Source organism: Mus musculus, chromosome 12 (genome assembly GCF_000001635.26).
Source record: "Mus musculus strain C57BL/6J chromosome 12, GRCm38.p6 C57BL/6J".
Classification (NCBI taxonomy): domain Eukaryota; kingdom Metazoa; phylum Chordata; class Mammalia; order Rodentia; family Muridae; genus Mus; species Mus musculus.
In genome coordinates this window covers 31699745-31713999 of record NC_000078.6, presented here as the reverse complement: position 1 = coordinate 31713999, position 14255 = coordinate 31699745, and the positions used below count along the sequence as shown (strand labels likewise).

Genomic DNA, 14255 nt, shown 5'->3' with positions numbered 1-14255 from the left:
GGGGGGGGAACACCCCTGCCATACATATGAAGCAGTTTAAGCCAATACAACTGGCCAATCAAAATTAGTGAATGCACTGCATCTCTCTGCAGTGGGGAGAAGCGACAAGGTAGGCTGTCACTCTGCAAAAGCTGCTCGGAGCAGGCTTCCCTCTCCAGAGCAGTGCCCTTCCTTTTCAGAAAGCCTGGATCCGAATGCTGTCTCAGGAGACAAGAAGCCTTCAGTATGCTAAATTACTTTCATTACGCATTTTCAGATGCTTATTGACTCCACAGTAGGAAGAGTGAGAGGCTGCTGCAGCCGAAGCAGCACTACATATTCTATACATTAGCAGGGCTGCTGAAACAATGGCACAGTAGATACATTTCCATTAAGGTCGCTTGGAAGAGATTTTTATAACCCTTTTCCCCCAGCCCTTGTACTTTCAAATCAACAGAATGAATCAATCAAAACTGGAAATGCTTCAACTACATCAGGAACTCGTCAGCTCTTTAGCAGAGGTAAGATGTGTTCCTTATTATAGTATATAGGTGCTTTTGAAACAGCACAGTGGAATAAAATTACTTTGGAATTTTTAGCCTAAATTTTTAAGAGTTTGATTGTTTTCCTTCTACTTATTGGTAAATAGGTAATTTTTAAATTGGTTTCTTTTAACACATGATGTATTTTAATGTAATTTTTAGGGTGCACTGTTAAAAAAAACCATTCTGTTCTGTTCTCTACAATGAACTCCAAAAACAGCAGCTCTTAAGTCTCTTCGGATATACCAAATATTCTTAATGTCAATAATACAGCCTTTCTCAAGTGCTAAAAGAACATTCATATTTCTTATAAGAAGCTAGTTGACTCTCTGGCTGTTTTATGTTAAGATTATAATTAGGCATGCTTACTGAAAATTATTTAATATGCAGTTAAGATTTTTTTTTACTACCATTTACATTTCACCCACATGAGCAATTCATCAAAAGAAATTTATAGTGTCTTATCACAGAATCTGGTTTAATGAGTTAAAGTTCAAGCTATGTGCTAATAATTAAACAAGCTGCAATATTTCCCAGCATGCGGGAAATGTTAAATTTATTACCCAGGGGGACGTGGTAGTATGTTTACTGAATACTAACTGTTCATAATCTCTGAACATTCAAAATCGCTTCTAAGAGAGAAGAGGAATATTTCAGAATTACAGTTTTTCTCATGTTTATATTTCAATGCTAATTCTGCGGCTCAATCAGGTAACATAGTATTATTTCTATTTTGAAAAGGAGATTTTATTTGAAGAAGCTTCATTTTATGACTATAGCTATGCCTACAGCAATACAGTTTGCTTATTTTGAGAACAAATGCTACATGGATTAATTTCTCTAACCAAAGTAACTTGTGATTAATTCAAAATTATTAGGATACCTAGTCCTTAATCATTTTTTGCCTTTTTCACAAGGGCCCACACCTAATTCAGTATACACAACTGACAATTTGAAGACTGCAACTGACTGAGAGGCTCGCTAGCCTCTGAACCACAGACTACCAGATATTCTTGTAACACATGATTTTAAGACACTAAGGAGTTAAAGCCTCAGATTAGCTGTGCTGGAACGGAACAAGCTGACAGCATCCCAAGACGATGCTACATAGACTAACCACGAAAAGAAAAAAATAGAACTGTAAAAGCCTGAAGACCAACTGGTGAGCGTTTTAAAAGGAAGATCTCACACTTTAATATAGCAGAATTATGGACACTATTGATTGTGCAAGAAACAGTGAAGCAAAAACTTCAAAAAGGAGAATGTCATGATGTGCCAGCAAGCAAAACAAAGCTTTAGCAAAGGTTTTTCTGCACTATTTAGATATTCATATCAATTGGTATGACTAATAGAGTTTTCCATCTGAGCTTTATGACCAATTATGCATCCTCTTCTAATGAGAACAAACCGAATTAAATAGCAGATGGTTTTTATCAAAAGAGCGTGTACTGGATTTATAATATAAAGCAAATTATGTGATCAAGAAATCATTTCCAAACAATGAGACCTGCTGCAGACAGAGCCTGAAAACAAATGGATATCTAAATGCATTTTAGAAGCTAGAGACGGGATGTTTCCTTTTCTATTTTCACATATTCTGGAAAATAAAGAGATACAATCTTTTATTTCTTCAAAAAGAAAATGCAATTTCTATCATTTGATGAAGTTTCATTTGCCTGAAAATTATGTGCTGTTCTTTAGATATCCATTAGCCAACTAAATCTCATCATACAACTCAAGTACTCAAATAGCAAATGAATGAATTCCTACAAAACATGAAATAAAACACAGCTACTCCACTGTTACCAGGAAAAAAAAATTCATGTCAGAATTGTCAATGACATCATGTATCAATTTGTGGAAAACTACCATGGTGAGCCCAAAGGCCCATAAAGCAACAGTAAACAGGTAGGTCAGAGGATGCATGGAGCCCCACAGAAGAAAATGCATGTTTTCTATCATTGCTGTTGTACTTGACAAGTGTGCTTTATTTAATTATAAATGTGATGTGACAAAACAAAGACCTGATGTTCAGTCTTCCAGTTCAGAAAATTTAGTTCTCTTAGAATTGCCCATTTTCACAGGATTTCAGTAAGCTGAGCCATTTTATATAAATATGTGCCTGGTAATACCCATTAAAATGAAATTACTGTCATATGTTTCTGAAATATGAATAACATGCATAAGGTTGTCAAAGGTAACATCAATTTAAATGTCATTGTGAATTTTGAAAACCATTAATTTTTATACTTCAAAATGAAGTATTTTGCTGTTAAAATGTTATACCTGAAATGTGAAATATACTTGGATGTATGAATTCATATGTTAAGCTGAGTAACCTCATTGCAGACATTTCAGGCCAGAAAATCAGATATCATTTTTATAAATGACTAAACTCCTAAAATATATATTTGCATGAATTAGTCAAACCTGTTTATTTCAGAACTTTTTTTCAAAATTATTCACTGGCTGATGTGAACAAAATATTTCACAAGTAATGTATAACTTAAAAGCTTCCTCAAAAATGGACTTCAGAATATTTTTTAGAATTTCATTTTTCTACCCCACAAATTATTTAAGCAAAAGAACTGAATACAGTCTTTAAAACCACTTCAAAAGCATCTACTTCTTAATACACATGAAATTTTAATTTCCTCTTTCTACAACACACAAGAGGGTGTGGTCACAAAATAAATCAGCCACAGGACTACTTTTTACTAAGCTTGTGGCTTTTTACTTTAGCATAATGAACCCCCCCCCCAATTTCTGTAAGTCTACTGTAAAATGTAGTGGGCATACTTGCCATGACAAACAAAATGCCCATCATTTGCCCCTTTCTCTGGAAGTAACCCCAAAGTTCACACTGTTGGCATCTCAGAGAATCAGCTAGAGTCGCTAGGGCAGTGGTAAGACAGGGAGAACAAATTAGTGCTGTGTGGCATTTATCCTTTCAAATGAACACTTGTCCCTTCATTTAAAATCTCACAGGGATAATTACACCTACACTAATCATGCTAGAGCACACTGAGATAGCATTTACATTGCATCCACTCACAACACGGTTTTAAATGAAATCTTAAAGCACTGGACCAGAATTAGGTTTGCACTCTGAGAAATCATCTTATTCAGAAGGACTTTCTCTGAAAAATTAATTCTTAGCTATTCCCAAGGAAGTAAACCCTTATTGCACCGATAGTAATCTGCACTAGAGAGGAACAATCCCCATATGGTTATTTCTTCAAAAATAGAACAATTTCCCTTTACACCAAAAACAAGGTAGCCCTGATGTTTCCCAATTCTACATTTTGAATCAGCAGTTTACTAAATAAAAAAATTAAACTAAGAACATGATAAACAGATATTTTGTTGTTTACAAAGAATATCATGTCTTGCATATATATCACTAAACTGCCAAACATCAAATATCCTATTTGATTTTCTAGGCAAAACACCAACTGCTCCAAAAGAATGTGTTTTTCTCCTGTTCTGGAAATCAACATGCAGTCTGAATCAAACGTCACGGTGCGAGATGACATTGATGACATCGACACCAATATGTACCAACCACTGTCATACCCACTAAGCTTTCAAGTGTCTCTCACTGGATTTCTCATGTTAGAGATCGTGCTGGGGCTTGGCAGCAACCTTACCGTCCTGGTACTTTACTGCATGAAATCCAACTTAATCAACTCTGTCAGTAACATTATTACAATGAACCTCCATGTACTTGATGTCATAATTTGTGTGGGATGCATTCCTCTAACTATAGTGATCCTTCTGCTCTCACTGGAGAGTAACACTGCTCTCATCTGCTGTTTCCACGAAGCTTGTGTTTCCTTTGCAAGTGTTTCGACAGCAATCAACGTTTTTGCTATTACTCTGGACAGATATGACATCTCTGTAAAACCTGCAAACAGAATTCTGACAATGGGCAGAGCTGTAATGCTAATGACATCCATTTGGATTTTTTCTTTCTTCTCATTCCTGATTCCCTTCATTGAAGTAAATTTTTTCAGTCTTCAAAGTGGAAATACATGGGCAAACAAGACACTGCTGTGTGTCAGTACAAGTGAATACTATACTGAGCTCGGGATGTACTATCACCTTTTGGTGCAGATCCCCATCTTCTTCTTCACAGTTATAGTCATGTTGATCACATACACTAAGATACTCCAGGCTCTTAACATCCGCATAGGCACTAGATTCTCAACAGGACAGAAGAAGAAAGCCCGAAAGAAAAAGACAATCTCTCTAGCTACACATGAGACCACAGACATGTCACAAAGCAGTGGTGGGAGGAATGTCGTGTTTGGTGTGAGAACTTCAGTTTCTGTAATAATTGCCCTCCGGCGAGCCGTGAAACGCCACCGGGAACGACGAGAACGGCAGAAAAGAGTCTTCAAAATGTCGTTATTGATTATTTCTACATTTCTTCTCTGTTGGACACCAATTTCTGTTTTAAATACCACCATTCTATGTTTAGGCCCAAGTGACCTTTTAGTAAAATTAAGATTGTGTTTTCTAGTCATGGCTTATGGAACAACGATATTCCACCCTCTCTTGTATGCATTCACCAGACAAAAGTTTCAAAAGGTCTTAAAGAGTAAGATGAAAAAGCGAGTTGTTTCCATAGTTGAAGCTGATCCCATGCCTAATAACGCTGTAATACACAACTCATGGATAGATCCTAAAAGAAACAAAAAGGTTACCTATGAAGACAGTGAAATAAGAGAGAAATGTTTAGTACCTCAGGTTGTCACAGACTAGAGAGAAGTCTCAGCGCCACCAAATACATTCAGAAGAGTTTTAAATTTAAATTGTAAAAATGAAATTACTGCCAAATGTTAGAGAAAACATTCTAGGTATTGGTTATGTTGTAAATTTTCAATGTGAATGTCAATTAGATTAGGTCATATATATATACTCAATTTCTTCATTATTTAATGTATTTGTTGCATGGCAGTTTGTTAAAAAGTAATATCATGTGTATATTTTGTCAATATTATGTCCATCAGAAGATATCCATGTAAGTCATATTTTCTAAAGAATAAATATGTAGCCTTAAAAGAGTGTATAACTTTAAAATGTAACTGACACAGGTATCTACGTTTTTAAAAACAATGTATGAGGTCTATTATTTCTAAGCCACGAACTACAGATATATTTATATGGTGACAAGTTGCATAAAGTATTTAACACAAAAAAATTATAGGCTCAAAAAAATCAAAGCAAGATTTTCTGTACCACTATGCTATGTTTCTGATAATGACCAACTTGTTATAATATTTTAACAATGAAATAATGAACTATATATAAACCTTATTTCTTTTGAATGTAGAAAATGTAGACTATATTAGTATTTCAAAACCATAAGTCAATGAATAAATAAATCCTATATATGCACACAAAAATAGGGAAACTTTAAAATTCAAGTTTACTATAAAAAGAAGAGACTGAATTCTATTACAAGGGTAATATGCCTACTATACAAAGGAACCAACAATAAAGGGAGGGAAGAAAGCCACAGTAACACCAGCCTTATTCCTCCTTCCTCATTTGGCCTGATTCTACAGCAAATGTCCTAGGCTAAAAGAAAAGACTGGTCTTAAAAGCCTGCAATAAAGAAATTTTTCACTTAACTCTACACTATTTTGTATACAAGACGTTAACCACACAAATAGGGAGACTGAGAAGAAGATGAGAACCATTTCTGTCACTGTAGAAAAGCCTAACACAGCCAGATGTTTCTAATTTTGGATACATAGCAACTTATGTGAGGCAGAATTTATACAACATTCCTTCCAAGCCTTCAAAATACAGCAGCTCTGTCTCCAGTCTCTAGGAGATTAAACTAATAATAAATTGTGTCACATTTCTGTTCCTCCACCATGTAACTTAGACATTATTCTCTTAAATCCTCAATTCTTATTGGAAAATTATTATTCATTGTAATTATAGATTGTAATTATAGATTGCTATTTTCATAGCAAACAAGAATTTCTTACTTGTTATAATAATCTGGCAATGCATAGTAATACCAAAACTTAGCAACAGCTTATTTAAAATAGGTAAGTACCTGCTATATATAACGAGATAGCTTGACAATAATTATTCTATATTTTAAATACTATATGAACTAAATGAAGTAACATACTTTTTAAATTTAAAAGATCATGTTAAACAAGTTAATATGCATCACTTTTTACACAATGGTGAGACTCATCTAATCAACCTCACTGACCTGCCTCGTCCCTGGGGGAATGAATGTGATACTGCAGCTTGAAATCACTAAGGTTTCTGGAAAATTAAATTGATTTATTTTGATTATAATACTAGAGTGTCAAAACTTGGCAAAGGCCTACCTTTCTTCTGCTTTATGAAATTTTAAAAAATGCTACAGTTTGATAAATTGTAGCATAATCAAATAAAATTTATTTTTGAAACCTAAAATTAAAACTTAATGGTGTTAAGAATTTTTTCACTGAATGTAAACATTTGGCCTACAATATATCCTAACTGTTAATTAGAACTTTTAATGCATTTTGTACTTGGACTTCCAAGCATAAGTTAAAATACTAACACCTAGATTTATAAAGTCTTGATTTTAAAAACTAGACTGCTTGTAGAGTTCGTGTTATGAAACCCATTCACTGTGCTTTCAGTATTTTTAATCATGAGGTTCATAAGCATTCTAAAGACTTTAGTATAGAAGCTAATTTTTCTGCCCTGTTAGCCTAATAGTTTTCAAGCATCCTGACCTTCTGAATTAGGGGGAAAAAAATAGCAAACATTGTAACTTCACCCTGTAAGCTGCTATTTGTTCATTGGACATCAAAGTTATATCTACTGACTTAAAACAAACAATATCTGGAGAAGAAGAAGAGAAGAAGAAAAGAGAAGAGAGGAGAGGAGAGGAGAGGAGAGGAGAGGAGAGGAGAGGAGAGGAGAGGAGAGGAGAGGAGAGGAGAGGAGAGGAGAGGAGAGGAGAGGAGAGGAGAGGAGAGGAGAGGCAGTAAGAGGGACAAGCCTCCAGAATCACCAACATCCTATAGGAGTGTAATATGTTGACTCTTTGCCGGGCTAGAGAGGGCCAAAATGATTGGCAGCAGCCCAGGAAAGAGTCAAAAGCTGGGACAGGCAGTTACAGTTACAAGCAACAGGCTTTCCTAACTAACTAAAAGACAACTGGCATTAAGAAAGTGAAGAATTAAGCAGGGCCACGTAGGGAACCATAAGAAAGCAGAATGTTACCCTGCACAATGCAACTATTTAGCTATGCACTGTAAAAAGTACATGGATAACAAGGGCAAATCTAAGGATATAAGGAAGGAAGACTCAATAAAGCAAGAGGAATATTATTCATGAATGTTTTCATTACCAGAAAACATTTAGACTGATGGGATTTGGGGAGTTTAGTTTTGATTTTGAGTCAGACTCTCACTAACCCTAGCTGGTATGGAATTAACCATGCATACCTGAATGGCCTCAAACTCAGAAATATGTATATTTCTGTCTCCTTTGGGATCAACGCCAGACATCTAAACTGAAATGTCAAGATTAATTTTCTGAATTATCTACTGTATATGCCAGAGTTAGTTGAATGCATCTTTCCACTAAGGCATCTTTTTGAATAGTTTTATACACACACACACACACACACACACACACACACGTATGTATGTATGTATGTATGTATGTATGTATGTATGTATGTATGTATAATATAAACATATATACATATATCACTTTACCAATGCCTTAATTTATATATCCTTTACAAACCCCTGCATTCCAACACCACATAAAACCAAGTGTGATGGAACGTGCCTGAAATCCCATCACACAGCTGAGGGTGAAAGGATCCTAAGTTCAAGGTCATCCTTGACTAAACACAGAGCTTGAGGCTAGTATGGACTACATAAAACCCCTTCTCAAAATAAAATAAAATACAATGACAATACAACAACACACGTACAATAGAAAATACAAGTCATCCTTTGCCCTTTTTTACCTCAATAATTCATAATTCGATTGATTCGTTATTATATACATATAATTCATTATATACATATCTTCATTATTTGATAATGGCTTCATAAAATAATTGTTGTTGTATTCAGATAGGGTCTCCTCACTATGTAGGCCAAGCTAACCTTGAATCCACAGACATCAATCTACCTCTACCTCTTAAGTACTGGAATTAAAGGCTAGGGAACCATGTCTGGATCATAACATAATATTTTAAATTAAGATCTTTTTAAATATGTAGCATTGTTAAGAAATACTATTAAAGAGTCAAATAATTAGACCTTTTTTATAAACTCAAATAGCTTCAATCTGTACTTCAAGATCACCTTGAAAAAAATGCAAGAAAGCTTTCTATTTCTTAACTTGGTATCAGAAGCAAATATTTTTTCTATATAGAGACAAGAAAAAACTACAGAACATCTTTTCTTCCTTTCCTTAAATTAAATATGAAATAAGTAAGCAAAGGAACTTTTTGGAGAGTATTCACAGTTCAGAGATGAGCATTTGCAGATAGACTTAAATGCAGGCCCCTCTGATGACATACATGAGACCAAGAAAAAGCATGAGTTAACTTATATAATACATGCTACATGGAAAATGGTATGTAGGTGCTATCATAAGAGAGAAAAATAAGGAGCTATGCCAGGTAAAGTCCTAGGATAAGAGGCTGAAGGCACACAGTTCAGTGGATAAGAACACTCTGTTCTTCCAAAGGACTCGTGTTCCATTTGTAGCACCCACATCAGAAAGCTCATCACCTCCTGTAACCCCAGCTCCAAAGAGCTCCACATACTCCTGCATACATGTGGAATGCACACATATGCACACACACACACATCAAATCTTTCTTTAAAAGACTTAGAACACTCAAAGTATTCAGCTCCTAGAGAAATACAAATAGAACTGTGGGTTAAAGTTAACAAAACGAAACTAACTCAAAACTGACCCTTCTTCAAAACCCATTCAAATAATGAAAGAATCTCTAGCTCACTGGCTAGATATAGTTAAAATATAAGTTGACATAGTACCATAAAAAGTACAATAACTATTAGAATATTAAAGTAATTGTACATATTTGTAAAGAGTGGTATCATGATTAGAAAGAAAGAGTGGGCTTGTTACTAATACAAAAGCTACCTTTTTACAACTGAACAGAGCTCAGTAAACTATAATATCGTTCCCCTTTCTCGTAAAAAAGTGAAGCTAACCCTAAGTGTGTCTACCATTCTTGTCACAGTTTTCACAGGACCCAGGAAGCGGCATCCTGGGCTTTCAGGCATGACAGCTTTGTACTTCCACCAGCAGGTGGTGAAAGGAGTTGTCATTCCTGTCACTGCCACCAAGATCAACTCTACCACTATCAAGCCCTGGAGCATCACTAAGATAAAAGCAAGCGGAGACTGTCTGGGAGCAAGGTCGTTTCCTCACCCCACTTCCATGGAAGCAATGCGTCATATTTTCCTGAGAGGCACTAGCAGGACAGACTACAAAGCATATCTACCAAGTTTTCCAGATGAAAAGAAATACAGCACAAGAGAGAATAATAACATTATAAAGAAATTACTTTCCCTTTAGAGTTATAGGCATAATAATTCTCAAGGTAGATAGAAATTTTAACTTCTGTGCATGCACACACACACACACACACACACACACCAACTTTAGGTCCCTTCTGACTTTCTCAATCAATATCTCTAAGATTTTAACCCTGGAAAGTTCATTTCAAGTAACTACTTTTAAGTTATCCGATTGCTCAAGCTTCTCATCAGGTGACTTAAAACCAGCCACGCACGGTAGCTCTGGCTGGAAGTCGAGCTGAGCCACTGCAAAGGCTGGGACAGGATGAGCACTGACTTGGGATGAAGGGTCAGCCTGAGTAACACAACAAAACCCAGCTCCAAGAAATGGGAGAGGGGACCACTAATCTGACTGTCAGAGACAGAAGGGTCGGGTATTCCGGGTCTAATAAAGGAGAAGTTATGGATACAGCTCACTCTCAACTCAGTACACATCAAACTGTTTCCTTTTCTTTCCTTTTTTATTTCTTTTTGAGACAGGGTTTCTCTGTGTCGCCCTGGCTGTCCTGGAACTCACTCTGTAGACCAGGCTGGCCTCGAACTCAGAGATCCACCTGCCTCTGCCTCCCAAGTGCTGGGATTAAAGGCATGCACCACCACTCCCCAGCTCAAACTGCTTTCTTAAAGAAAAAAAAATGAAATTATTAATCTTAACTACTAAATCATACATATTATAATCAATCTACCAAGACATTAGCTTCCTAAGGACATAAATTGTTTTATAAGTAATCTTTCGATAAAACATTTCCATCAAGAGCCATACATTCATTAGACCTGATAGCACAAGTCTGACATCCCAGACAGAAGGCTGGGCTGAGGAAGGTTTACAAGTTCAAGGAAGTCAAAGTCTGGTTGGGGTAGTGAGCTCCTGTCTCAAAGTAAAACAAGAACTGTATGATAGTCTGTTGCCTATCAAAGTGTATAGCTGTGTGCGTGTATGTTTGTGTATGTATGTGCATGTATTTGTATATATGTACACTCTGGGAATACAAAATGGTACAACTATGAAACATGATTATACATATGTGTATATATATACATACATGTATATATATACATATATATAGACATATATCATAATATATAATATATACCATTCAAATAAAATAGTTAATTATGAAATCTCATGACCACTGACTATAATTAAATTGTTATTCTGATGATTAAGTACTATTCTTGAATATTTTTATACTTTTTAACACAAAACTATTAAAATTTAATACTGAACACAACAGATAATAATTCCTTCTGCAAGAAAGAGTTAGGGAGTGTGGCTGGAGCAATGGGTCCTCTGAAAGAGCACTGGCTACTCTTGCAGCAGACCCAGATTTGGTTCTCAGTACCTTCATGGTAGTTCATAAGCATCTAAAACTCCGGTGCAGAGAATCCAATGCCATCTTCCAGCCTCTCTGGCTACTAGATGTGTGTGTATGGGTGTATAGGTGTGTGTGTGTGTGTGTGTGTGTGTGTGTGTGTGTGTGTGTGTGTGTATACCAAACACTCATATACACAACATAAAAATGAAGTTTAAAAAATTCCTCAAAAGTAACAACATACCAAGAAGCAGTCTCCCATTCACATAATCATGGATAATTCTGGCTTAATTCAAAAATAAATTTTAAAACATTACAGCAGAAAACGTGGGGTAACTTGTAACACAACAATAGATCAGTCAAGCAAGAATAATGATAGCTCCAACTGGATAAAACTATATGTTACTAAAACTAAAGACGGTCCCCAGGACATATCCTTCCTCTCCATCTCTTCCCTCACAACCTCCAAATAGTTACTACTTAAGAGGAATACACGGAGTGACTAGTCTTATGAATTATCACCCAGACATCTTCCCTCTCAAAACTCAGAAGCAAAATGAGTGGCAAGGATATTGTTAAATGTGAACAAGGTGTGGAAAAGCACCGGCCTTAGGGAGGTGGCATCCAGAAGCCAATCCACCTTTGCACACAGGGGCGGGAAAGAATTTTTTAAATGACAAGCAAAATAATTCAACTTTCATTAACTAACTTGAAAATTCTTCTTGCCTAAAATTTACAATTCTCATTAAGACATCTGTACCTGATAGTGAATGAGTCTTGTAGCCTATGAAATGCTGTTTTGTTTAGATATAATAATCTATCAATAACAACTTATACTAACAAAAATGTTTCCTGGTTTCACAGTATAAGTTCTTATGCTGCACAGATGTTTGGAAGCGCTCAAAGAGTAACATATGCCAAAGGCCCAGTCGGGAGAATCACTAACTACCCAGAGCTGCCAAGTAGCTGTAGACCTCAGGCCTCACCCTCGTCACTGCTGCGTACAGGTCTGTAATTTTCTAAGTGCTCGTAAAATCATTCTACAAATCATAAATTCTAGCTAGCAATATATACAAATCTATTATCTCATAAGCACTAAAACAAACAAACAAAAGGTAAGTGCTTTAAATGCCCACAAGGACAGCACTCAGCCCTCACACCAAAGTCAAACACTGCATAAAACAGTTTCTATGTGCTTACAAAAGTCGCAGAAATAAAACAAACATGTTAACCTTTGTATCACAAAGCAAAACATAATAAAACTAGAAATGTAATCTACTGTAATTTAAGAAGAGCAATGGTACCCAAAGGAAACGGAGCAGATGTGCCCAAAAAAGCTAGAGAAGGAACCGGCACTCGGATTCTCAGTGAGGATGAGACTGGCTTGTGCACTCAGGGCAAGCAGAGCATGGGCCACACAAAGGAAACATGAACAAGCAGACAAAGCAAGCTTTATATAGAGGACAAGTCTGTCTGGTTACGCCCAGACTGAATATGAACACAGAGAAAAGCCAGGAAACCGGGGTACTAACTCATTTTGTTAAATTAAATTGTTTTTATTTTCTTAGGCATTTTGCTGTCTTTGTATTTTTAGACTTCAGATATTGATGCAGATAATTCTTTTTCATAAATATTTCTACTGACTGCATTTTGCTTTTAATCTACAGTTTGTCCACCTGGTGAGGATTTTTCTGTTCTAGGCACATCTGTTACTCTGGATATTGTTCAAGGATTTCTTTCCTAGTGTTTCTCCCCATCTGCCATCCCAGGTAATCTAGTATTATCTAAATTATCATGAAATACTTAGTCACCAAAGAACAGGTAGCAATAAAGGGTGACTGGGAGTTTAATGCATTTTCTTTTTTTAATTCTTAATAGAGTTTATAATAAGGGTGCTCAGATGCTCATATATGTACAAAATAGATTCAGATAGCAAAGTTTTGTTCATGGTAGAGGTATTCTTTCATTATTATTTTACATTTTGTATTAGTTCTTTGAGTTTTAAGGTGAATACAATCTGTTTTGATCATATTCTCATACCCCCAAGCTCTTCCCAGACCCACCCTCCTCCTTCCCTATCTTATTTTGTGTCCTTAAAAAAAAAAACTTTAAGAAAAATTCAATCCCTAAATCCAGTAAATCAACCTCTCTCTCCCTTCCCCCTCCCTCTCCCTCTCTTGCTCTTTCTATTACCATATTTACCTCAATGTCTAGACCACATTGATGTGAAAGGGTAGCAATCTCGGAAATTTTTCATTTTTTCTTCCTAAAGTACAATTCCACTAATTTTTTTCATCCCCTAATTATACTATGTATACCTACATTTTACTATAACTTAAAATACACTGTAATATTTAACAGGAAAATCATAGAAAGCCAGATATAATGGTATATGCCTATAGCCCTCAACTAGGGAGGTAGAGGCAAGAGCATAAGAAGTGCAGGAGCAGACAATAAGACATCTGTCTCAAAAACAAAAAAAAAAAAAAAAAACAGAAAACAACGAAGTGAAAAAAGAAGCAAAAGGAAGGGGGAGAAGAGGAGAAAGGAAATGTCACAGTAGGGCTCTAGTGTTCAAATGTGGAATCAGAGCATCTCACAAGTTACATCACACAGAGCAACAGCACACTCACAGAAATACATATAATTGTTTTCTAACTTAGAAACTCTAAAACATGGAGCAATCTAACTACAAATAGTAGTAAGTAAAAAAAAAAAAAAAAGACAAAATATAATAACAAACTCAATCCCAAGATTTGAACAAGAAAGACCAATTTAAAAAAAAAACCCAAACAAATAAGAAATCTTATAAAATA

General features: G+C 35.7%; 2 protein-coding genes across 5 annotated transcripts in view; one reads left to right on the top strand and one right to left on the bottom strand.

Annotated features, from left to right (window-relative positions):
- Window positions 1-14255, bottom strand: part of Cog5 (component of oligomeric golgi complex 5) — a 282812-nt gene that overhangs the window by 223631 nt on the left and 44926 nt on the right. The window lies entirely within an intron of this gene.
- Gpr22 (G protein-coupled receptor 22) lies at window positions 117-7133 on the top strand. The gene is made up of 3 exons (NM_175191.5): window positions 117-500; window positions 1439-2429; window positions 3965-7133. The coding sequence occupies exon 3, from the start codon at window positions 3990-3992 to the stop codon at window positions 5286-5288; it is 1299 nt and encodes a 432-aa protein (NP_780400.3). The 5' UTR covers window positions 117-500; window positions 1439-2429; window positions 3965-3989; the 3' UTR covers window positions 5289-7133.